Source organism: Salvelinus sp. IW2-2015, linkage group LG4q.1:29, assembly GCF_002910315.2.
Source record: "Salvelinus sp. IW2-2015 linkage group LG4q.1:29, ASM291031v2, whole genome shotgun sequence".
Classification (NCBI taxonomy): domain Eukaryota; kingdom Metazoa; phylum Chordata; class Actinopteri; order Salmoniformes; family Salmonidae; genus Salvelinus; species Salvelinus sp. IW2-2015.
This window is the reverse complement of record NC_036842.1, coordinates 72,397,910-72,425,138: the sequence shown is the minus strand read 5'-3', so window position 1 is coordinate 72,425,138 and position 27,229 is coordinate 72,397,910. Positions and strand designations below refer to the sequence as shown.

General features: G+C 43.4%; 1 protein-coding gene across 11 annotated transcripts in view; it reads right to left on the bottom strand.

Annotated features, from left to right (window-relative positions):
- Positions 1-27,229, bottom strand: part of LOC111962497 (liprin-beta-1) — a 49,011-nt gene that overhangs the window by 12,431 nt on the left and 9,351 nt on the right. For 3 of the 11 annotated variants that reach the window (XM_070443091.1, XM_070443092.1, XM_023985624.2), the window contains exons 1-11: positions 8,426-8,539; positions 7,444-7,536; positions 7,077-7,169; positions 5,720-5,870; positions 5,251-5,295; positions 4,052-4,113; positions 3,871-3,952; positions 3,382-3,527; positions 2,848-2,960; positions 2,275-2,331; positions 2,060-2,120 (exon numbers count right to left, since the gene is read on the bottom strand). In XM_070443091.1, coding sequence (XP_070299192.1) covers positions 2,060-2,120; positions 2,275-2,331; positions 2,848-2,960; positions 3,382-3,527; positions 3,871-3,952; positions 4,052-4,113; positions 5,251-5,295; positions 5,720-5,870; positions 7,077-7,169; positions 7,444-7,533 — 900 coding nt within the window. In that variant the 5' untranslated portion in view covers positions 7,534-7,536; positions 8,426-8,539. Of the gene's footprint in view, positions 1-1,942; positions 1,984-2,059; positions 2,121-2,274; positions 2,332-2,847; positions 2,961-3,381; positions 3,528-3,870; positions 3,953-4,051; positions 4,114-5,250; positions 5,296-5,719; positions 5,871-7,076; positions 7,170-7,443; positions 7,537-8,425; positions 8,540-8,649; positions 8,770-8,918; positions 9,033-12,735; positions 12,826-15,391; positions 15,604-16,866; positions 16,952-27,229 lie in introns of those variants that run through there. The other 8 variants (XM_023985627.2, XM_023985628.2, XM_023985626.2 and 5 more) reach the window with 6 other exon arrangements.

Sequence of the window (27,229 nt, the reverse complement as noted above, 5' to 3'; positions counted from 1 at the left end):
TTGCATTGTTTACTGTTTTGTCTTTTTCTCTCTTTAGTTCATTTTCTTGGTTGTTGGTGCATTGGGGATGGGGAATGGAATTACTTGTATTTTTTCTTGGGGGGGGGGCGATGACTGTGGGAGGGATCTCGGATGGTTGAGGGGTAGCTCTTGGGGAACTGTGGGGGGGAATCTTGGAGGATTCAGGTTCCCGTTTTTGGCCTTGTGGGAGATCTGTCGATGTGCCCTTGAGCAGGATGTTGAACCTGGATGCTTCTGTGTGTCACTCTGAATGGGAGTCTGTTGGATGACTGGTATGATGTAGTTGTTGAGCGTCTTCACTGCAAGTATATTGTATGTTTTGGATATTCAATAAAATAAAATGAAATAAATGAAGTCGTTGTGATAGCTTGTAGAAGCTTATCGCTGTATAATGGCAAAACCTTGTTTTGTTAATTTAGCAGACAAGACGCTCTTATATCCAGTCAAGACACCCATTTTATGTTTGGGGAGTATGCATATGCTTAATGATTCTAATGAAAATACGCTCTGTCTTGATCAAACTAATGTTATTGCATATTTTCAGTGTGGATCCTGTCCATGTTTAGGTGGGTAATAACCTAGGCCAGGGGTATTTAACACTTATCCTACAAGGTCCAGAGCCTGCTGGTTTTCTGTTCTACCCGATAATTAATTGCAAGCACCTGGTGTCCCAGGTCTAAATCAGTCCCTGATTAGAGGGGAACAATAAAACAATGCAGTGAAACTGGCTTTGAGGTCCAGAAATGAGTTTGAGGGGCCTAGGCTAACCAATTCTAAATAGCACTAGCAGTTTGCAAAGTAGCTTAAGCAGAAAATAGACAGGACAAATTTATTCCATAACTGCAGCTCGTTTTGGAACACATATTTCCTACTTCAATCAACCAGTCCATTTTGAATGTGTGATAAAAGTCATTTGGCAAGGAATGTAGGGTGTGTATCCCATCATTTAGATATATGTTTTTATAGGCATTTACACAGAGTCTCCAAAACATTAGCAACACCTGCTCTTTCCCTGACAGACTGACCAGGTGAAAGCTATGATCCCTTATTGAGGTCACATGTTAAATCCACTTCAATCAGTGTAGATGAAGGGGAGGCGACAGGTTAAAGAAGGATTTTTAAGCCTTGAGACATGGATTGTGTACGTGTGCCATTCAGAGGGTGAATGGGCAAGACAAGATTGAAGTGCCTTTGAATGGGGTATGGCAGTTGGTGCCAGGTGCACCGGTTTGATTGTGTCAAGAACTGCAACGCTGCTGGGTTTTTCATGCTCAACATTTCCCCATGTGTATCAAGAAGGACATCCAGCCAACTTGACACAACTGTGGGAAGCATTGGAGTCAAAATGTGGATGTGGAATGCTTTGAACCCCTTTATAGAGTCTATGCCCCGACGAATTGAGGCTGTTCTGAGGGCAAAAAGGGGGGAGGGGGGGCACTCAATATTATGTTTGTATACTCAGTGTGTTTCTATAGGCCTAAAAGGAGCTTGTATGCACAGTCAGCAAGCGTGTATGGAGGGAGAGGTCGGAACCGATGGGAAAGGGAATTTAGGTAAAAGAACGGTGTGATGCTTGGCTTGGTTTCTTTTTTGTTGTGCCCCGCAAATGCACATGTATAAAATGGAACACGAGGGTCAAAGAAAATTTCACTTGCCACAAATCACATTCCACCAAATAGTTTTTACAGTATTTGAAAAAAATGTGAGCCCTCGTTAAAGATCCAGCTTTGTCATCCGTTCCAGTACACATGTCCATCCCTACACACACACTCATAAACATTAGCCTTACTGAGGATGCTAACCTTCAGGAGGCTTTCTAACAAGACGGAAGAGACAAAAAGGAAGAGAATATAAAGAATGATAAAGAGAGGATGAGCAAAAAAGTGTCTGACTGAAATTTGGAAAGAAGACCACAGAGAACAGACTCTCCTCTGTTGGCTTTTCATCCATCACCAATGTAATCTGGCACAGATGATGAGATGGAGTGTTAGTGGTGAAATTCACTGAGGACTTTAGAATTCATCAGAAATCTCTTTACCTTTTCGCTGTTGCTGACATACAAGTTGTCCAGACTCCCTGAATTGGGGCTATCCAGGGTCCTGAAATGACAAAGATCATCACAGTGAACATTAACAACATCTGGCCAACATATGTACTGAACCGCTGACCTTTGGGAGGAAGGAATTCTGACAGAAGCTTGAAGCGTAAATCGACAGGATATGACATGCAGCTTCACACCATAGACATACTCACTGTGGAGTATCACATGAAAGGGGGGCCTCCTGTGACTCTTCCTGGTCCCCTGCCTCGCTGCAGGGGATAAACAGACAAGTGTTGGGATGCTAACCCGATGCTAACATGGACAAGATGCGAGCAGTCTGCTGCACGCTATACTGTATACTGGCTGTGGTCAAACCTGGGTGTGGAGGCTATAAATACTTGTCCAAGGAAGCCATTTTACTCATTCAAGCTGATTTATACACCCTTGTGAGACACATTGGACCTTGTGGTGTCGACATGTCATCGATTATGCCGCATTTGTCATGCTAAGGGCGAGATGAGATAGCTCGCCTAGATATTGACCTTTTCCAAGGCCGGTCTCATTTCAGGAAGTAGGTCTACACCATAGCAAAAACAAAAGTTTACTAAAGTAAGAATTGGAGAAATTCAGGTAGGTCCGTTCCTGTTTGGTTCCTAGCGAAAACACCCCAGCACTGGACAGACACCAATGTTGTTCTGGAAGAAATTTGGAAATTGTCCCACAGGTTTAGACAAAGCCTGTTGTTTTGAGGATTATAGAGCATTATTATCTCTAGTTCAGCTCACCTCTCTGGTTCAGGTTGGTCCAGCTCTGGACCACTTTTTGGATCGCATGCTGACTGGACTGAAGGGCTGGGTGTGGGCGAAGACACTTCAGTAGCTCCATAGTGCATCTCCAGCTTCGCAATGAAGCAGAGGACAAAACGGGAAAGAACATTTAGTAAAGTACAACTGCCAAAAATGCCAGAGTTTACCTTTCACGTGTCAGTGTTGTCACAATTTAGTAGATTAAGGGTAACGAGCAGTAAAGATGGTGCTTGTCATAATTTAAAACAGACAACCATCCAAAGTGTCATTGCAAAGTGATATTGAATGTTATCATCCTAATTTGACGAAGTGACAGTGACTCAACACCTCGTTCAAAAATGTGTAACTGTCTGTTTTCTTGGTTGGAGGACATCTGAAGGCTTTGAGGTTTTCTGAGGATGAAACATTCATTCATAGAAATATAATCTGTTCTGTGATCAGATGGCCTTGACCCGTTCTAGTCAATATATTTCTATGCATGAAGTTAAGTAGTTATGACATGTCATCTTGTACCTCGTCTGGGCTTTTCCCTGCTACTTCCTCGTCTCCGGCTAGAGCGTGCCTTTCCAACTCCATGGCAACCAGGGTGGTTGTCGTTGACATCACGGAGAGGGAGCTGTCGCTGTTACTCTCGTCACTCTCGCCGTCTTGGGTTTTCTCTGGAATGGAATATGAAAGTTATTTTTATCAGGCAGATATTTATGTAGCCCAGAGAGAGAGTTCAGAGTCGACCATTCTATTGGAGCCCACTGCCAGATATTTGAGGCTTTGACGTTCAAATTCTTAAAATATTTACCTCAAGAACATTTCTATCTGCTCTTACAAATCACTGCTAACATTAAACTGCATCTGACTGATCATTCACAAGGTCACTCAGCATTGTTTGTAGTTACTTCTTTGATCCTGAACAAACAAACTACAGTATGATAAGAGTGTTTCTCACCTAGAAAAAGAACATGATAATAGCACATTGTTTTAGAGAGAGAACATGGTTTCTCAAACCTTTCTTCCCTTGCATTAAACTCCTGTCCTGGACCTTTTTGTAGCGCAGCAGCGACTGCCTCAACTCCTCAATTTTACGATCCTACAGGTGCAGAGGGGTCACAAAGATCAAACTTGACAAAACGAACCATCTAAGAATCATGAGATGGAGGGCGGTGGGGTCAACTGTAGTTTACAGTACCTTCTCCTCATTGGCTGCCATCAGTGATTCCACTGCTTTTTTCATTCTCTGCACTTCCACATCTGAAGGGTAAAGAAATGGATTTTTGCCAGAGAATATACTGGTGGGTCAATTCTGGGCAAAGGTATGTCTGGGGTCCTCTGACTAACTCATCCATAGTGATCTATGGTACAACAGTACATCTATTTAGAGAGTTGTCAATATATATTAGTATCCAACAGTACCATCTAAACAGTCAGGGAGACCTCCTGAGGGACATTTTGACTCCCTATCCATGTAGTCTAACTACTTTCTAGCCTCACAGTGAAATAAGCACCACATCTAACAGTTGAGGGAACCTTGAGGTGAAGGATTTGGACTTGGTGGGTAAAACTATGTCAATGCGCTTTTCTATAGCTGTCACAAAGACATGAAGATGACAAGGATGATGGACTGCCGATGAGGGTTAGCAGACAGCACGCTGGGTGTTGATGGAGAGAGCAAGTGGTGAGAGGAGAGAAGGGTAAGGAAAGGGTGAGGAGGAGAGGTCTGTGGTAAAAGGAGGTGTTGGTTAAAGGAGAAAGCAGGAAGATGGGAGCACAGACTGAACAGTGAGCGAGCGTGCATCTATACCATAACAGATGAGAGGAAGGGACGTTTTTACATGTAGACGGTCTATCATCGTATATATTTATAAATCCCTAGTGCAGTCTTAAAGGCACAATCCATAAATTCGATTTACATTGTAATCAATATGTTGTGTAGAGAGCTTTTGGGACCGTTGCAATCACAATACCAAAGAAGAGCAGGTGAATAAATTTGAACAACATATTTCTTGTTGTTGTGTATAGGTTGCGTTTTACACGTTTAAACTTCATCTAGTTGCCATGGAGGACAGAGAACTAACAGATTGCACCTTTAAGATACTTCCATTAAGTCAACTAATTTTACCATTCTTACAGTACATAAAGGCAAAAACCTTTCTGCAATACAAACCACTGATATCATCTTTTCATTCACTTATTTGAGTTCTAAAATATCGGTGGCTGAACTGACAAAGTTATTTCACAGAGTATATACACTGTATTAAATAGCTTTCCAATGGGTTATGGACAAGCAAAGTTCAGATGGGCCATTCATGCCCATACATGCAAACAGGGGACAGATGTGCAAGAGCAAATAATAATAAATACAAGCATTGATAAAACGCATAACCTTACGTTTCTCTTTCAGCCTCAATTTAAGAGTTTCATCTGGGTGAGAGACTAAACAGGACACAGAATTACTGGCTTCAGTTTCTGAAGACTTCAGTTTCATCACGACTTCTATCAAGACTGTATTCTTTTAAATCATGTTGATTGGTTACAAAATATGACAAACTGCAATTTCAGAGACATAATATATTATAAGCATAATAATAAGACAAATGCTCATACATGCTTATAAAACATTATAACGCATTATACCGGTCTGCTTTCAGTAAAGTGTTACCAAAATGTTATCTTTGCTTAATGGAACTGGTACATGTGTCTTACAAGGTGGGTTTCCCGGACACAGATTTAGCCGAGTCCAATGGAAAATCTCCATTGGGCAGACTTTTTAGTGTAGAACTAGGCCTAACCTGTGTCCGGACACCGGCCCATTGAGTAAAGACACAGACAGAAAGTCAACTGCGGCCCACGATCTCACCTCTGTCTCCACTGTCCATTCCAACCGGTGTGATGCCTCTGAACCCAGTCTCGTCGTGTAACCTCCTCAGCTCTCCGTCCCTTCCCTCCAGATGCATCCTCAGCTCTCCGTCCCTTCCCTCCAGATGCCTCCTCAGCATTGCCAGCTCCTCCTGCTCAACACACAACAGTTAGTCAGCGACATCCTCACAAAAAACACTGGTTGCATTCCAGGCCACCTACACTGCAGACGTACTGCAGCATTGCATCAACAAATGGTTGTGTGCCACGTCATCGACTGCGCAGTCAATCAAGAGAATGGTCGTGTTCCCCTGCTTTGACGTTGCATTGCATCAAACAATGGTTGTGTGCCATGTCATCGACTGTGCCGTCAGTCACCAGATTGCTATAACATATGTGGTTAGCTGATATAAAATACCTATCCAGGGGTTGTAAATTCTGGCATGCATCAGCAACACCTGGGCAGAGGAACGCACCCAATAACTATGGTGTAGTTAACCGATATGTTAACCACTTATCCAGGTGTTGTGAGATCTGGCAGGCTTCTGCAATGTAGTCAGCCAGGAACATGGCCACTGACTTAACGCCCCCTCTCCCACCACCATCCTTACCAAACACCCACCATCACAAACAAACCACAACACAAACATTCAGATGCTGACTTGACAGGCAGAGACAATGATACATACACACCCAGAACAGGTGTGACTAAGGGAGGAGGTGGGGATTTGGGGGTCAGTGCGGGGGTCTGGGGTGGTTGATGTCTCATCAAGTGTTGGAGGAGCCATTTTACATGGCAGTGTCATAATAGCCTTGCCGCAGGCCTGTTTGTGCCGTCTTGCCAAATCCATTGACCACAGGTGTTGGCAAAACAACACAAACAGATCTGGGACCAGGCTAGTGTCAAAATGTCATGGGATAGAACATCGAGCATTAATTATWTCAAAACTAAACAGAGAAAGTACATTTCATCCATAAGAAAGAGGGAGGAAAAAACAGACTTCTAAAAGAGGTCACAAAAGCCCAAAATGAAGACATACCTGTGGTTTACATTAAATATGCTATATGCTTAAATTAGTGTCTTGTGGATGTCGCCTAAAGGAAGTGGTGTATTTCAGGATATGTTTAAATTTGTATGTATAAGTGCTTAGCTTTCTGCACCGGCACCAAAAAAAGCACATCAATTTAACCATTTGGATCATTCTATTGTTTTCTATGATAAGTCAGTTGAGTTCTGCTAACACACCTTTAATCTTGGCTAGAAATATGTAAAAACAAAAAAAACTGAACACCACACAAAAACAAGGCCAAAACCCCATATCAGATGGCAACAAGCAGAAACCCTGGGAGAAGCCAACCTTCAGGGCCTGCAGTTTGTTTTCCTTCCTCTGTTTCTCATACTGCATCTGGCCCACTTTGATTTTCAGGCTAGAAAGCTTGGCCATTAATGACTAGTAGCGGTGGAGAAAGAGGTAAGCCAAGGAAAGAGAGAGAAAAAGACAGATGTTATATAAAAGAAAAGACAGCAAAAGGGGGAGGAGAAGGGGATACTCAAGATTTGAAAAATAGTAAAAGAAAGAAGAGAGGATATATGTGTAAAGAAGAAATAGGCTATCGGGAAAAGTTCTCCTTCTGGAGGTAGATTTATTTTCGCAGAATGAATCATTCATGCTTACATATTGCAGTGTAGGTAGGCCTACTCCACAGGACCACATGATAACTCACCTTAGTGGATTTCAGTTTCTTCTCATACTGTAGTCTTTCACTCTCCATCTCGGTCACTCTGTACCTCAGTTCATTAATCTCCAGAACCATGTCCTGATAGGGGAGAGAAAGACCGCATTACCCACAGTGTACTGGGGAAGGAGGGAAGCTGCATACAACATGCTTGTTCAATCAGAGAATTTCTCAAAGTTAAAAGGAGTCCTAGAACAGTCACCTCGATGGCTTGATAAACCATATAGTAAGATTGCTTGTTCCTCATGCGCTACTTAAGATACATCAAAACTTGGCCAGGGTTTTCATTTTATCAAAATAAATATTTTGAACCCTGAAGAAGGCAGCTTAGTTGTCGGCTTATTAGACTTATCACATCGAAGCGATTCGAGTGTGCAGCTTTGCTTTTCCTTATCAAAAGAAGCCTATACAGAGAATTTTCTCCCACATACTCCAAGGCCAACTACTGATCCCCACGGAGACCTTATCAAGTGATGAGGGACTACTTTCCAGGGACAGTAGAAATCCCAGAGCTGTTCTGCTTTGCTCCGAACTGCCGTGTAAACAAGATATGAACAACCTTTTTGGTCTTTGTTGGCAACCATACAACCAGAGGTAAGCCAAATCTTCACATTTCCCCATTATCAAAACCCTAATGCCAGACATTTATGTGTAAGAGCAACTCATGCATATCTTCAAACAAGGCACAATTCCAGTGCCCCTGGCCATGGTAACTGGCATTCTCTTGGCAGTGAACAATCTCTTTACTTGCCCCAACACACTGCGGCTTTGAACACATGATGACATAAGCCTCCCCTCCCCACACAGTTTTCAGGCAGCAAGTAAGGGTGTGTGTGTGTGTGTGTGTGTGTGCGTGTGTGTGTGCGCGTGTGTGTGTATGTGTGTGTGTGTGTGTGTGTGAAAGAGCGAGAGGGAGAGAGAAATACTGCAAGAAGAATTAATCCTAAAGCAGAGGCCTCCCATTCCATACCTCATTGTCGCTGAAGTCAAAGTGCAGTCTGTCCTTCTCAAATGAGTTAAGCTTCAGGTTGGACACCTCAGCCAGCAGGTCCTGTTTCTGAGTCTCTAGAGCCGTTCTGCACAGGAGTTCCTGCGAAACCACAAAGTGTGTGTGTGTGTGTGTGAAAGAGCGAGAGGGAGAGAGAAATACTGCAAGAAGAATTAATCCTAAAGCAGAGGCCTCCCATTCCATACCTCATTGTCGCTGAAGTCAAAGTGCAGTCTGTCCTTCTCAAATGAGTTAAGCTTCAGGTTGGACACCTCAGCCAGCAGGTCCTGTTTCTGAGTCTCTAGAGCCGTTCTGCACAGGAGTTCCTGCGAAACCACAAAACACAGACTAAATATAGACAACACACACACACGCACAGAGCTTGCCTTGCTTGCTTGGTTTTGCTGTTCAGCAGTGACAATAATATAACTTCAACAGAGCCCCATGTTCAGGGGCCGTTCTCCTCCAAACTGACCTGTTGCAGCATCTCCTCAGTGGCGTTCAGTTTCTCCCGGTGCTCATCCAAACACATGTCCAAGTCCCTTATCTTCTCCCCCTGCGCCTCCACCTGGTCTGTCAACACACTCACCTGCACAGGAACACATGGGTAAGACTAAGTTGCTCTTATACCTGTGTAGTAAGACAGTAATTACAATATTAACATAAACATTATTATGGTGCATAGTAATGGAGTTGAGTTATGACACCAAGTTCATTAAAGCCTGGTCCCAGATGTGTATGTGCTGTATAACCAATTCCTCACATTTTATTGGTCACATACACATGGTTAGCAGATGGTAATGTGAGTGTCGTGAAAAGCTTGTGCTTCTAGTTCTGACCGTGCAGTAATAACTAACAAGTAATCTAACAACTTAACTTCCGGCGCCGACAAAGATGGCCGCCTCGCTTCGCGTTCCTAGGAAACTACGCAGTATTTTGTTTTTTTACGTGCTATTTCTTACATTGGTACCCCAGGTAATCTTAGGTTTTATTACATACAGTCGGGAGGAAGTACTGAATATAAGAGCAACGTCAACTCACTATCATTACGACCAGGAATTCGACTTTCCCGAAGCGGATCCTCTGTTTTGCCCACCACCCAGTACAATGCATCGGAACCCAGCCGGCGAACCAAAACAACGTCGCCGTAAAAGGGGCAGACGAAGCGGTCTTCTGGTCAGGCTCCGGAGATGGGCACATCGCGTACCACTCCCGAGCATACTACTCGCCAATGTCCAGTCTCTTGACAACAAGGTTGATGAAATCCGAGCAAGGGTAGCGTTCCAGAGAGACATAAGAGACTGTAACGTTCTTTGCTTCACGGAAACACGGCTCACTCGAGACACGCTATCGGAGTCGGTACAGCCAGCTGGTTTCTTCACGCATCGCGCCGACAGAAACAAGCATCTTTCTGGTAAGAAGAGGGGCAGGGGGGTATGCCTTATGATTAACGAGACGTGGTGTGATCATAACAACATACAGGAACTCAAGTCCTTCTGTTCACCTGCCTTAGAATTCCTCACAATCAAATGTCGACCGCATTATCTACCAAGAGAATTCTCTTCGATTATAATCACAGCCGCATATATTCCCCCCCCCCCCAAGCAGACACATCGATGGCCCTGAACGAACTTTAATTGACTCTATGTAAACTGGAAACCACATATCCTGAGGCTGCATTCATTGTAGCTGGTGATTTTAACAAGCCTAATCTGAAAACAAGACTACCTAAATTCTATCAGCATATCGATTGTGCTACCAGGGCTGGTAAAACCCTAGATCATTGTTATTCTAACTTCCGCGTCGCATATAAGGCCTTCCCCCGCCCTCCTTTTGGAAAAGCTGACCACGACTCCATTTTGTTGCTCCCAGCCTATAGACGGAGAATAAAACAGGAAGCTCCCGCGCTCAGGTCTGTTCAACGCTGGTCCGACCAATCTGATTCCACGCTTCAAGATTGCTTCGATCACGTGGATTGGGATATGTTCCGTATTGCGTCCAACAACAACATTGACGAATACGCTGAGTCGGTGAGCGAGTTCATTAGAAAGTGCATCGGCGACAGAATACCCACAGCAACGATTAAAACATTCCCAAACCAGAAACCGTGGATTGATGGCAGCATTCGCGCGAAACTGAAAGCGCGAACCACTGCTTTTAACCAGGGCAAGGTGACCGGAAACATGACCGAATACAAACAGTGTAGCTATTCCCCCCGTAAGGCAATCAAACAAGCTAAGCTTCAGTATAGAGACAAAGTAGAGTCGCAATTCAACGGCTCAGACACAAGAGGTATTTGGCAGGGTCTACAGTCAATCACGGATTACAAAAAGAAAACCAGCCCCGTCGCGGACCAGGATGTCTTGCTCCCAGACAGACTAAACAACTTCTTTGCTCGCTTTGAGGACAATACAATGCCACTGACACGGCCCGCTACCAAAACCTGCGGATTCTCCTTCACTGCAGCCGACGTGAGTAAAACATTTAAACGTGTTAACCCTCGCATGGCTGCCGGCCCAGACGGCATCCACAGCCGCGTCCTCAGAGCATGCGCAGACCAGCTGGCTGGTGTGTTTACGGACATATTCAATCAATCCTTATCCCAGTCTGCTGTTCCCACATGCTTCAAGAGGGCTACCATTGTTCCTGTTCCCAAGAAAGCTAATGAGGCTAAACGACTACCATCCTGTAGCACTGACTTCGGTCATTATCAAGTGCTTTGAGAGACTAGTCAAGGACCATATCACCTCCACCCTACCTGACACCCGAGACCCACTCCAATTTGCTTACCGCCCCAATAGGTCCACAGACGACGCAATTGCAACCACACTGCTCTAACCCATCTGGACAAGAGGAATACCTATGTGAGAATGCTGTTCATCGACTACAGCTCAGCATTTAACGCCATAGTACCCTCCAAACTCGTCATCAAGCTCGAGACCATGGGTCTCGACCCCACCCTGTGCAACTGGGTACTGGACTTCCTGACGGGCCACCCACAGGTGGGGAGGGTAGGTAACATCTCCACCCCGCTGAACCTCAACACTGGGGCCCCACAAGGGTGCGTTCTGAGCCCTCTCCTGTACTCTCTGTTCACCCACGACTGCGTGGCCATGCACGCCTCCAACTCAATCATCAAGTTTGCAGACAACACTACAGTGGTAGGCTTGATTACCAACAARGACGAGACGGCCTACAGGGAGGAGGTGTGGGCCCTCGGAGTGTGGTGTCAGGGAAATAACCTCACACTCAACGTCAACAAAACAAAGGAGATGATCGTGGACTTCAGGAAACAGCAGAGGTTGCACCCCCCTATCCACATCGACGGGACAGTAGTGGAGAGGGTAATAAGTTTTAAGTTCCTCGGCGTACACATCACGGACAAACTGAAWTGGTCCACCCACACAGACAGCGTTGTGAAGAAGGCGCAGCAGCTTCTCTTCAACCTCAGGAGGCTGAAGAAATTCGGCTTGTCACCAAAAGCACTCAAACTTTTACAGATGCACAATCGAGAGCATCCTGTCGGGCTGCATCACCGCCTGGTACGGCAACTGCTCCGCCCACAACCGTAAGGCTCTCCAGAGGGTAGTGAGGTCTGCACAACGCATCACTGCGGGGCAAACTACCTGCCCTCCAGGACACCTACACCACCCGATGTCACAGGAATGCCATAAAGATCATCAAGGACAACAACCACCCGAGCCACTGCCTGTTCAGCCCGCTATCATCCAGAAGGCGAGGTCAGTACAGGTGCATCAAAGCAGGGACCGAGAGACTGAAAAACAGCTTCTATCTCAAGGCCATCAGACTGTTAAACAGCCATCTCTAACATTGAGTGGCTGCTGCCAACATACTGACTCAACTCCAGCTCACTTTAATAATGGAAAAATTGATGTAATAAATGTATCACTAGTCACTTTAAACAATGCCACTTTATATAATGTTTACATACCCTACATTACTCATCTCATATACTGTTCTCTATACCATCTACTTCATCTTGCCTATGCCGTTTGGCCATCGCTCATCCTTATATTTATATGTACATATTCTTATTCATTCCTTTAAACTTGTGTATAAGGTAGTTGTTGTGAAATTGTTCAAATCAAATTTTATTTGTCACATACACATGGTTAGCAGATGTTAATGCGAGTGTAGTGATTTTTTTTCATTACAATAAAAAGGTAATTTACTGACAATTCATTTTGTTATAACGCCCTTAAATGAGCCATTTAGGCTGCCTGGGTAAGATGGCTACTAGCTATGACATGTTGTTGTGTACTGTACACTACCTGAAGCACCAGGGATTCCTTGTCACCCTCCAGCCGAGACAGTCTCTCTTGGTAGAGGTCCCCACCCATGGAGATGTGGTGACCATTGGACTGCAGGCGGGCACAGAGAAGACAACATGAAGAGTCAGTGAAAGAGTGGCACTTGGGATTGGTCTGTGAGTATTAACATACATCCTCCAATAGTATTTTGTGATATAACTTGATGAACATTTATGTTTTACAGTCTGAGTAGCTGGACAGCGTGGACACAAGAGGTGGTTTTGTGTTCTGAGATGAAGCCGCTATTACACTGGTAAAGCTTTACGACATGCTCAGTGCTTAATGTGTCAAGATCAAGTCAGATCAAGCTAAAGATCGATGCTGTGGCACCATTTGTCACTGAGGTACACTGGAGTATGTCCTAGGGTGAACACTGAGGTACACTGGAGTTTGTCCTAGGGTGAACACTGAGGTACACTGGAGTATGTCCCTAGGGTGAACACTGAGGTACACTGGAGTATGTCCTAGGGTGAACACTGAGGTACACTGGAGTATGTCCTAGGGTGAACACTGAGGTACACTGGAGTTTGTCCTAGGGTGAACACTGAGGTACACTGGAGTTTGTCCTAGGGTGAACACTGAGGTACACTGGAGTATGTCCTAGGGTGAACACTGAGGTACACTGGAGTATGTCCTAGGGTGAACATGAGGTACACTGGAGTTTTGTCCTAGGGTGAAACACTGAGGTACACTGGAGTATGTCCTAGGATGAACACTGAGGTACACTGGAGTTTGTCCTAGGGTGAACACTGAGGTACACTGGAGTTTGTCCTAGGGTGACCACTGAGGTACACTGGAGTATGTCCTAGGATGAACACTGAGGTACACTGGAGTATGTCCTAGGGTGAACACTGAGGTACACTGGAGTTTGTCCTAGGGTGAACACTGAGGTACACTGGAGTATGTCCTAGGGTGAACACTGAGGTACACTGGAGTATGTCCTAGGGTGACCACTGAGGTACACTGGAGTTTGTCCTAGGGTGAACACTGAGGTACACTGGAGTATGTCCTAGGTGGAACGCTGAGGTACACTGGAGTGTTCCTAGGGTGAACACTGAGGTACACTGGAGTATGTCCTAGGGTGAACACGGCATATTTGAAGTGCCTTAAACACGGACAATTATCAGACAACATATCGCACAAGAGTCTTTCGAGTGACAGCTTGTTGTGATTGATGTTGCATTTGCCCTTTCCTTTGCCTGCAAACACTTAAATGGTCGAAGAGACTAGTGTACACACAGAGTGGGTTTCAGCAGAGAGTTACTGGTGTACACACAGGCTCTGGCATTTCCCTGGCCCAGATCCTAGATCCAGTGGTCTCTGCAAGAGCAGTTGGTTCCCACCACATCAATGGTTTGTTTCTCACAGCGGTCTGTCACAAACCCTGGCTTTTAGCTTATTGACTACACCATACCCTAAGAGTTCAGCGAGATGTTTGCTTTGTAACCACCGAGGACCTGTTCGTGGACATTGGAGACTCATATTAGAGGTGTTCTTCTAACATTCAAAGCGAGGACAGGCTGAAGAACTGCGAACAAGATGATCAATGGCCAGATGGGCTTCACATAGTTAGTTTGAACTCAGTGTTCCAGAAACATATCTGCTGTAAAACAGAATGGAACGGAGAGCACACACAGAGCAAAATATATAGGCTTAATCATTCATATACTATTAGTCGGCACAAAGAATCAACGTTTTTACCAGTTAAGCTTTGAAAAGGGTGTGCTGGCTGGTTGCTCTACAGCAAGATCCTCTAGCTGCCCAATGGAGCTTCAACCCCAACCAACATTTCCCCTCACCAATATTTAGAGGGTTTATATATTACTACCCTGCTGCTAAAACTGACCAGGAAATGTCTCTGATAATGTATCCCCTCATACCATACTTCTCCTTTCACCCTCATACCATACTTCTCCTTTCACCCTCATACCATACTTCTCCTTTCACCCTCATACCATACTTCTCCTTTCACTCTCATACCATACTTCTCCTTTTACCCTCATACCATATTTCTCCTTTCACCCTCATACCATTCTTCTCCTTTAAACAGCAGTAGAGCTCTTCAACGTACCATCCCAGATTCCCCACCAGACATGTTGTTTTTGTAATGACACAGGAGGGAATAACAGGAGGGACACCACAACAGAGGTCCCCTTTGTGGATCTAACCTTATCACACCGTAAATCACCACAGCAACAGCAGGCCTATATTTACACATTCCGTGACATGTCTGGACAAACACCAGCCGTAACACGACACCGCTGTGGAGACTAATGTGATGAGGGATGTCATCGGAGCTGAACATGAACTTTAAATGAATGCAACAGTCGTCTCCCAGGTGGGTTTACAGTACATCTGACATTCTCTTAGTCCTCTCATCACAGATGTGTGTGTCTCTCCCTAGTCACTAGATATGACAAAGGATTTCATACACATGGCTTTGAGAAGGTGCTAGATAAAGTACATTTTAGCACCAGCGAAACCAGGAAGACTTTGCAGTCCACACACTGTGATACAGTACATTCAACCACAGAGATGTATCATCAACATCGTGGGAGGATGCATCTGAAACAGCACCATATTCCTTATATAGTGCACTACTTTTGACTGGTCTCACCATCAGGTGTCCCTGCTGCAGCCAGTCCACCAGGCTGTCTGCGGTGGCGTCAGGGATCTGGCAGCGCAGGCCCTCCCTCTCCTCTGTGTCCATCAGCTCCAGCACGCCCCGGAGGTCCTCCAGCAGGTTCAGCGCCCGCAGGCTGCCCATGAAGGGAGAGGTGGGCGACTGGCAGTCAAACAGCCCGTTGGAGTAGTCCATAGCCTTGGAGCCTGGGGGGGGGAAACACTCAATTAAACAGTTTCCATACTTTAAAGATGGAGAAATATGCTCTATTTGCAGTTAGCCTCCCCATGAAAGAAGTTCAGTCATTTATAAGGTCTATTAAATGGTATAACTTCATCAAATGACTATGTTGTATTTTAGCCCAAGAAAGAGGACAGTCTGTGCAATGTTTAACAGGTTCACAACAGCCCTGCATTTCTAGAGTAGAGTGAAAACAACTCTCGGTTATACCATTACGTCACTGCTCCTCATTACAGGAACTAGCCGACACGACAAGTGAGGAAATCTAGCTCATTTACACACAAGACTCTACAGGGAAACACAGCTACAGGCCAGAGAAAGAGTGGGATAGCGAAAGAGAGACAGAAAGAGACAGAAAGAGAAAGAGAGAACAAGAGAGAGAGAAAGAGCTTGAATGAGGACAGAAGAAAGGCTAGAGTTACTTGGGAAACAGACATGTGATCGGACAGTTAACTGAAATGTCAGGCCTATAATTAACCCAATGCTGAAAATAAGATTAGCCTTAAAGCTTGTCTATGCTGACTCTGTGCATTAACATTACTGTACTAATACAGCCATACTGAAGTACTGAGATGGGCTTGCAGTTCTGAAATGGGCTTCACATTTATCCCCATCAGCTACAGTACTACATTTAACTGCCACATGTTGAATTCATCTATCAAACCACAATGGGAAATGTCCACTTCTTGAAGAACTTTAGGGAATGGCCTGCCATAACAGTTCTTGCCTGAAAACATGATCATCAAAAACAGTTAACATTAGGGATAGAGACATGAGGGGATAGTACTTGCTCAAACTAGCCTGAGAGTGTGATCATCACAATGATCTGGTATTCACAGTTAATTAGTCAGTCTAAAAATGTTCTTCTGCCTCTTGAAATGTGTGTTGCAGAGCTACACTGGTTGGGCCGGGTATGACCATTAATCCTTCAGTGAGCATTGAGAAAGGCATATTGTACTGTAAATGAATTTCTGTATGTATCAAGTGTCTCAGAGGAAGAGTGCTGCTCTAGGATCAGCTCTCCGCCCCCGTCGATATAATCTTATTCATTATGATCCAAAAGGCAAAACTGATCCCGAATCAGCACTCCTACTCAGACTCTTTGTTAACACAGTCCCAGGTCTAACTATCCAACTCCGATAGTGTTGCGCCAGTGAATGTGATGCTGAGAGATCAGTCCTTGTTCTTCAGCATGCCAACGCAGCAGTGACAGAGACAGATATTCTTACCTGCTATTATCCCATCCATCTGCTCCAAGGCTGCTGCCAACATGTCACTGGCATCAGACATCATCTTCAACACTCAGTGGGCACCCTGGGAGAAAGAAAAGGGACAATGAACCATTAAGCTGTATTTAATTAAGGGATAGAAGTTTTTCCTGACCCACTAGGGTTAGGCAATACATGCCACTTATTATTGACTTCACAGGAGGTTGGTGGCACCTTAATTGGGGAGAAAGGGCTCATGGTAATGACTGGAGCGGAGTCAGTGGAATGGAATCAAATACAATAAACATATGGTTTCCAGGTGTTTGATGCCATTCCATTTGAGCCGTTCTTCCCTCAGCAGCCTCCACTGACTGACTTACTTTGCAGTGAGTGCATACATTTTTTGTATGTGATCCCTGTGGGATGGAACCCATGACGGTGGCATTGCTAGTGCCATGCTCTTACCAACTGAGCCGTGGTCGGGAAAAACTGCTGGCCATAGGTATAGGCTTGTAGGTCTACTTACACCTTATTACTTAGATGTAATCTCCACATCACTAGAGCAAGAGCTTTTAAGAGATTTTGAAGTCATGAATAAAAAAATWAAAAAGAATAAATACATTTAAAAAACTAACTATGGAGTCTGAAAAGGTAGGAAGTGAGGGGAGGAAATTCCTGCTAAGAAATATGCAACACTTTATCGTCAGTCGGCTCAGTGTTTCACAGGAAAATATAATTACTGGGTTTCTGACACAAAAGCCATTCTAAGAGATTGCTAAGAACCAGAATGCGCAAGGACATAAAAAAAAAACATGGCTAGGTTTTGGCTATTTTTATTTAACTAGGCAAGTCAGTTAAGAACAAATTATTATTTACAATAATGGCCTACCAAAAGGCCTCCTGCGTGGGTGGATGGCTATATATATCACAACAAGCGAGACACCACAACACTACACAGAGACTTAAGACAACATAGCATGGTAGCAACACCAAATGACAACATGGTAGCAACAAGAAGAATACCATTAGAACTTAAAAGGATTCCTCTTAGTCATACATGGCTGCTGACAACATAGCCGGTCATGAAAACACATGGTTGGGTAGAATAGTTTTCACTAAGTAGACAATAACTGTTGAGGAGACAGAAATATGCAAGTGTAGACTTGCAGTTAATAACGTCATATCATGGAGGAGACGTGACAAACGGAGCATCATCATCATCTTAGAGAAATGTCATTCATAGATCTGTATTCTGTAAATAGTCTGTATTTCACATGGACTTGTCTCCACAACACCGTAAATGTCAGTCATCATAAATAAGCTACAGTACCACAGTGGCTCTGTGTGTATACAAGGGCAGCAAAACAAGGAACTGAAAATAATAAAAGTATAAAGAAAATAAGTGCAGGGCATTCTGGACCAGAATCATGTTGTAAAAATGATGTWGTGCATAGTTAATGTTACTCTTTTGGAAAATACAAATAGCCAGACATCTTTGGATTTAGTAGTATCAAACATTTGAACAACTTTTGAGCAGCCATGTAGCAAATCCAGAGCAGTCTTAAAACAAAGCCACAGCAGCAGCTCCCGACTGTACACCTCAATAAGGAGCTGTGTTGATAAGCCTGTCATTTCATAATCTATCCACCCAGAAGTTAGGCCCGGCCTGCTCAAAGGCAATGGGAATGGATGCATGACATTAGAAAATAGCCTCTCAAATAACACGTTTCAGTCCTATTATATTATACATTTGGCTGTTAAATCAGTTTGGCCAGAAAGAAAAGTGTAAGAAAAGTGTAAGAAGTACTGCGGGTTAAATTTGACTGCACATAATAACCATTAGTACTAGAGAGTGTTTTCTACAGGTGCGTAAGTTTAAGAATCATAACGCATTAAAAATCTAAAATAAACATGCACACAGTTTTGGCTGGAGCCATGAAAGACCGTAAGATGAGGAGGATTTAGCAAAACATGAAAGTGTCGTGATACAACATCAAAAGTAACAACTTTTCTACCTACTCTGGCACTGCTTCTTTTAAAACATTTGAACCTGAACGTGTTTTTAATACATGGCAGCCGGTGGGGTTCAAATGAACATCCAAACGAGAAATACGATCTCCTTCTTGTGCTTGAGGTAAAATGTTGGCCAATGTTAAGCCCTTCCTGTGTTCCCTAGGTTACCCTGTCAGGCGTGGGTCATTGGACACACATTTAGAATAATAATTAAGCCATTTAGCCCACTTATTGGCACAGTGAGTGAGAACCCGCTTTGGACACTGGACACTTTGTTTTGGAGACCAGCGAGGAAACATCTTCTGGGACCTAGCTTGGAGAAAGGCCCAAAAAGCACAGCAAGGCCATTCTCTCAGTCTAGCTTCCTGATCAAAAGGCTGCGCACACACACACAGAGAGACTCTTCATCACTGTAACAATACAGGCCTTTTCTATGCCAAAACTACATTCTCAGAGAATTTATGTTTTGAGCTACAATGGTCTTGCATGAGTACGACACTGCTTTACAATTTGAGTCCATAAGGTTCGGCCTGCTTCTCAGACAATCATCACGGTCAATTTAGGCAGCCCCCCGCACTGCTCTGATTCAGAGGGATGGGGTTAAATGCGGAAGACACATTTCAGTTGAATGCATTCAGTTGTAAAACTGACTAGGTATCCCCCTTTCCCCTTCCCACTGACCCACTCACACAGTACAGTGTTCTCCATGGTATGGGCCAAGGTAAACTGCACTCCTGAGAGCTTTCCTTCACTGGCTGCTGACTCACTTCCTGGGGGGAGGACCCCAATGTGATAGGGCGTAACACTGTTCTACTTTTTTATGGAAACCACCCAGCCACCTACCACTGTCATTTCAGCATTCCTGTGGTCAACATTTTCCTTATGGAAAATACATGCAATGAATGCATCAGGATTTTCCCTGCTTACAGTGTTGAAAATGCTGTTGAAAACACCTACATCATACAACGTTGTTTTATCGTTATCAGATGATTTATGAGTCATTCATATCTTCAGCAAATTGTGGTGTGTAAATTGGAGATTTTGTTGAGATGATTTAGGCTACAGTAGCTAACAACCAAAAACCTCTGCCTAGGTTTTTGAGAGAAGGCCTGAAATGAACTTCACACTAACGTAACGAGCTGTGTTAAGTAAATTAGTATTTAGCTGCCATTTTCAAAAGAGCACAAAAATGTGTGCTTTGCTAACCCCCCAAAAGGTCTCCATACATCATTTGGGGCTAATCAGCCATTTTAAAGTCATTAACAGGATTTCTGTTAAACACTTTCAAGAGTTGCCGTTCTAACAACCTTTTATCTTTTCTCTCTCCCAGAAATGTAATTCCAGAGTTCCTGGTAAATCTTTATTTAGTAACTTTCAGAAGCAGTCGTTTTTCTAAATAGTTTGGATTTGTATCAGGCCATTGGTTGAAGTCATTTCAAAAGGTAAAAATATTCCAAAACTCATGACCAAAAATAAAACTAGCCTCGTCATGTCACCAAGACAATGAACATCAGTGACACAAAACTGTCATAAAGCACAACAAAAGTCAGTCGCTTTTCTTTCTAAAAAGTTGCATCTTCACTGATGTAAGCTGCAAAACGTTCAACGCTTTAAAGATTAGAGAGATTGGAGATTGAAACAGACTTGTCTCACGGCAAAAATCAGCTAAAAAAAAGTATTTTATTTAGTCTTTTCACTTGTTAGACAGCCACAGTAGACTGCACTTGACTCAGCAAAATACCAAAAAAAAGACCACGAACTCTTCAAGATCAAGGGAAATATGCTATTAGGCCCCATTCCCACTACGAGATATGAAGGAGAGTGAGGAGCGGGGTGGTGAAAGAGATATCTACTTTTCAAATCACATTACATCTTTGCCTTTCGTTGTCTGGCAATGCGACATTCTTGGTACGTAGCTCAAATTTACCATAAATATCAAAGTAACCAGTAAGCACAAACTATTCAACAATGACAAACTTTTCCTCTTAAACATATTACACTTAAGAAATAAGGCACAMCGAAGGGCTGTTCTTAAGCACGTGCAATGCGGAGTGCCTGGACACAGCTCTTAGCCGTGGTATATTATCCATATACAGTACCAAAAACCCAAAGTGCCTTATTGCTATTACAAACTGGTTACCAATGTAACTAGAATAGTAAAAATAAAATGTTTTGTCATACCCATGGTATACGGTCTGATAWACCACGGCATTCAGCCAATCAGCATTCAGGGCTCGAACCACCAAGTTTATAATTAAGCAATAAGGCACGGAGGGGTGTGGTATATGGCCAATATACCACGGCTAAGGGCTGTTCTTATGTGCAACGCAGGGTGCCTGGATYCAGCCCTTAGCGTTGGTATATTGGACATATACCACAAATCGCGAGGTGCCTTATTGCTATTATAAAAAGTGGTTAACAATGTAATTAGAGCAGTAAAAATAAATATTTTGTCATTCCCATGGTATACGGTCTGATATACCACGGCTGTCAGCCATTCAGCATTCAGTGCCTGAACAACCCAGTTTATAATATTGAATAATGCAACCAAACCATATTACACTCTTGAATAATGCAAGATGTGCAGACAATTAAAGGGTTTATTTTCCCGTCTGTTGGTTTCACTAATTACATTGTAGCTTCAAGACAAAAGCACAGAGTGGCTAAGAGCAATTCTTCAAGTAAAGTTAGCCTACCAAAAATGAATGATTAACCCGCTCTTACGAAAATAAAAGTACAGTAGGCCTACCTTAAAATTAAGCCTGGTTTGTTTTATCAATATCATGCAAATCTGTACATGTGGTAAAAGCAAATTGCAACTGAAAAAGTGAATTCAATGCAACAAGTTGTTTTATATGGAAGAATTTAGCTAGAATTTATATTGTACCCCGTTGTGATTTTCACCAAAAAATGTTGCCTTCTCACACTATTTAAATCCCACAATCGAATTAACAGTTAATGAAGCGCTCTTAGCCTATGAATTACATATAGCAAACAAATAATCTGAACTACAAACTCCACACATACAGTTGAAGTCGGAAGTTTACATACACCTAAGCCAAATACATTTAAACTCAGTTTTTCACAATTCCTGACATTTAATCCAAGTAAATATTCCCTGTTTTAGGTCAGTTAGGATCACCACTTTATTTTTTGAAGAACGTGAAATGTCAGAATAATAGTAGAGAGAATGATTTATTTCAGCTTTATTTCTTTCATCACATTCCCAGTGGGTCAGAAGTTTACCTGCACTCAATTAGTATTTGGTAGCGTTGCCTTTAAATTGTTTAACTTGGTCAAACGTTTTGGGTAGCCTTCCACAAGCTTCCACAGTAAGTTGGGTGAATTTTGGCCCATTCCTCCTGACAGAGCTAGTGTAATTGAGTCAGGTTTGTAGGCGTCCTTGCTCACACACCTTTTCAGTTCTGCCCACAAATTTTATATAGCATTGAGGTCAGGATTTGTGATGGCCACTCCCATACCTTGACCTTGTTATCTTTAAGCCATTTTCCACAACTTTGGAAGTATGCTTGGGATCATTGTCCATTTGGAAGACCCATTTGCAACCAAGCTTTAACTTCCTGACTGATGTCTTGAGATGTTGCTTCAATATATCCACATAATTTCCTACCTCATGATGCCATCTATTTTGTGGAGTGCACCAGTCCCTCCTGCAGCAAAGCACCCCCAAAACATGCTGCTGCCATTCCCGTGATTCATGGTTGGGATGGTGTTCTTCGGCTTGCAAGCCTCCCCCTTTTTCCTCCAAACATAACGATGGTCATTATGGTCAAACAGTTCTATTTTTGTTTCATCAGACCAGAGGACATTTCTCCAAAAAGTACGATCTTTGTCCCCATGTGCAGTTGCAAAACGTAGTCTGGCTTTTTATTGGCGGTTTTGGAGCAGTGGCTTCGGAGCAGTGGTCTTTCAGGTTATGTCAATATAGGACTCGTTTAACTGTGGATATAGATACTTTTGTACCCGTTTCCTCCAGCATCTTCACAAGGTCCTTTGCTGTTGTTCTGGGATTGATTTGCACTTTTCGCACCAAAGTATGTTCATCTCTAGGAGACAGAAGCGTCTCCTACCTGAGCGGTATGACGGCTGCGTGGTCCCATGGTGTTTATACTTGTGTACTATTGTTTTTACAGATGAACGTGGTACCTTCAGGCGTCTGGAAATTGCTCCCAAGGATGAACCAGACTTTTAGAGGACAACAATTTTTTTCCTGAAGTCTTGGCTGATTTCTTTTGATTTTCCCATGATGTCAAGCAAAGAGGCACTGAGTTTGAAGGTAGGCCTTGAAATATATCTACAAGTACACCTCCAATTGACGCAAACTATGTCAATTAGCCTATCAGAAGCTTCTAAAGCCATGACATCATTTTCTGGAATTTTCCAAGCTGTTTAAAAGGCACAGTCAACTTAGTGTATGTAAACTTCTGACCCACTGGAATTGTGATACAGTGAATTATAAGTGAAATAATCTGTCTGTAAACAATTGTGTGGAACAGTTACTTGTGTCATGCACAAAGTAGATGTCCTAACCCACTTGCCAAAACTATAGTTTGTTAACAAGACATTTGTGGAGTGGTTGAAAAACGAGTTAATGACTCCAACCTAAGTGTAAGTAATCTTCCGACTTCAACTGTATATTAACATTTTTTGTGCATCATTGACAATCGCTAATCAATATCCAAAAACAGCACACGTATTTTTCTGTGAACCTGCACATCACCCCTCTTTTGTGGCACCAATGTGAGGGTTTATTGCAAGGGAAACAGTGTTGTATGTAGTCTAGTGTGACTCCTGCATTGCTCTACACCTGCATTGCTTGCTGTTTGGGGTTTTAGGCTGGGTTTCTGTACAGCACTTCGAGATATTAGCTGATGTACGAAGGGCTATATAAAATAAACTTGATTTGATTTGTTTACACTGCACAAAAAATTAAGGGAACCGCACTGAGTCCACAAAAACTGTCTGAAAGGGACCAAGTTTGAAAACACCCTTGGTGATAGCTGGGTTCTCAACACTGCACTGGAGAATCCATTGGAAAAACAGAGTGAGGACGATTTACAGCAAGGCTATGATCTACTAAGCCACAACATCACAAAGCCAACCCCCCCCCCCCCACCCCACCAAAACCTTATATTCAGCACATCTCTGGAGACAAATAGTGGCATGCCTGCCTGGCTCACACCTGCCAAACACTTGGGCCTTCAACACACTTCAAACAGACAGGCATCTCCACAACAGATGTGCTCACTGCTCTTAAGTTTTCTGCCCACTTGTCATCCACTTTAAGTTCACAGGTTTAGGAATCATGTCTGAACACTTTTAGCTGAGCTGTTTGGACATTGTATCAGCCTTCAAGGCCTCCATGCATTCAACGTGTTAGTGCTGTGTACGCAACGGCTCGACAACTAACAAAGCATGCTTAATTAGACCACAGTGCTCAGCCCTGGTCTTGGAATGCCTCCATTGTCTCGCCTTATGTAAACACAGAGCTTACTCCAGCTGAGCATGGCTGGCCTTGAATAGTGGTAGGGTGCTTACTCTGCAGGTATGTTCCACTGATCGCTCATAAACAACTGTTTGCAGCCAGCATTTACAACACAGTGAAAGCCAGCCCCGGGTTCAAATACTGTTTAAATAATTACAAAAACATCAGCTGGGATGGATAGAGCTTGCCTGGTACAATGGAACCAATGGAAGTCACACAAATGCAAACACCGCCCATCTGGCAGGCTAAAGCAAACACTAAACATATTTGAACCCAGGTCTGCTGAAAACACATTGTGTCACAGCGTCTGTTGATTCACAAGGATAATCACAAGTAGGTTTGGGCAATATCCAGATTTTCATACCGTCATAATACAATTTCTGTACCATACCGGGGCATGCGGTACTATTTAAAAATAATTTAAAAAATCATATACACTGAGTGTACAAAACATGAAGAAATCCTTCCTAATATTGAGTTGAGCTGTTCATTGACTACAGCTCAGTGTTAAACATTAGTGTGCCCCCAAGCTCATCACTAAGTTTAACACGGAACCCAAACCGGCTGCGTGCGTGCGCCATCGTGCATAAATGTATTTTGTCCCCCTACAKCAAACACGATCACGACACGCAGGTTAAAATATCAAAACAAACTCTGAACCAATCACATTAATTTGGGGACAGGTCGAAAAGCATTAAACAAGTATGGCAATTTAGCTAGTTAGCTTGCACTTGCTAGCTAATTTGTCCTGGGATATAAACATTGAGTTGTTATTTTACCTGAAATGCACAAGGTCTTCTACTCCGACAATTAATCTTAACCATAAAACGGCCAACCGAATCATTTCTAGTCATCTCTCCTCCTTCAAGGCTTTTTCATCTTTGAAATAATATGGTGATTGGCATCTACACTTTTACCACGACAACCAGCAAAACATTTAGTCTTTCAATCACCCACGTGGGTATAACCAATGAGGAGATGGCACGTGGGTACCTGCTTCTATAAACCAATGAGGAGATGGGAGAGGCAGGACTTGCAGCGCGATCTGTGTCAGAAATAGAAAGGAGTTCTATTTTAGCCCTTGGCAACGCAGACGCTTGTTGGCGCGCGCAAGCAGTGTGGGTGCAACCAGCGACTAAACACCTCCCTCTGCAACCTGATCCTGGACTTCCTGACGGGCTGCACCCAGGTGGTGAGGGTAGGCAACAACATATCTGCCACGCTGGCCCCCTCATGAGTGCTTAGTCTCTCCTGTACTACCTGTTCACCCATGACTGTGTGGCCACGCATGACTCCAATACCATCAATCAATTTGCTGACGACACAATGGTGGTAGGCCTGATCACCGACGACGAGGCAGCCTATAGGGAGGTCACAGACCTGGCAGTGTGGTGCCAGGACTACAACCTCTTCCTCAACGTGAGCAAGACAAAGGAGCCGATCGTGGACCACAGAAAAAGGGCCGAGCACACCCTCATTCACATCGACGGCGCTGTAGTGGAACAGGTCGAGAGCTTCAAGCTCCTTGGTGTCCACATCATTATGAACCTATCATGGTCCAAACACACCAACACAGTCATGAAGAGGGTACGACAATGCCTATTCCCCCCAAAGGAGGCTGAAAATATTTGGCATGAGAACTCAGATCCTCAAAAAGTTCTACAGCTGCACCATTGAGAGCATCCTGACTGGTTGCATCACAGTTTGGTATGACAACTGCCTGGCATCCGACAGCAAGGCGCTACCGATGACAGTGCGTACTCCCCAGTATGTCACTGGAGCCAAGGTTCCCGCCGTCCAGGACCTCTATACCAGGCAGTGTCAGAGGAAGGCCCTAAGAATTGTCAAAGACTCCAGTCATAGACTTTTCTCTCTGCTACCGCACGGTAAGCGGTTCCAGAGGACCAAGTCTGGAACCAAAAGGCTCTTTTACAGCTTCTACCACCAAGTCATAATACTGCTGAACAGTTAATCAAATGGCTACCAGGACTATTTATATTGACCCCCTTATTTTTTTATATTTTTTTACACTGACTCTCTTGCTCAGGCTTGATGTACACTCACTGGACTCTAACCATACACACACACAGCTGCTGCTACTCTCTTATTATTATATACAGTGCATTCAGACCCATTCACTTTTTCCACATCTTGTAACATTACAGCCTTATCCATTTTTGAATATGTAGCCTGTACCAGCCCCATTTCCCCCACTGGCCGGTATAGGTCTGTGACTTACCTTCTTCCTCTCACTGAGGTCAATGGTGCATGAAGATCCCTACAGGGTTGAATCCTCAGGGTACATTTTACAGGTGAAAGAGTGTAGTTGATGTCTAGAAGTTATTTTCAGTCATAAGAGACGGTAGCAGCAACATTATGTAAAAAATCAAATAAAAAATCAAAAGTTACAAACAACGCAAATAAACGGACAAAAAAAAAACTAATCGGCTGGGGCACGTAAAACTTCTGCTTCATTATCCGGCGCCATCTTCTTGTATTTTCGGACAATTCCTTCAACTGTGGGACCTTATATAGACAGGTGTTTTCCTTTCCAAATCATGTCCAATCAATTGAATTTACCACAGGTGGACTGCAATAAAGTTGTAGAAACATCAAGGTAAACAGGAAGCACATGATCTCAACTTCGATTCTCAAAGCAATGGGTCTGAATACTTAAGTAAATAAAGGTATCCGTTCGAAAAAACTTGTTTTTGCTTTGTCATTATGTGCTATTGTGTGTAGATTGATGAGGAAAAAATATTATTTAATACATTTTAGAATATGGATGTAACGTAACAAAATGTGTAAAAAGGGAAGGGGTCTGAATACTTTCCAAATGCACTGTATGTATAGTCACTTTACCCC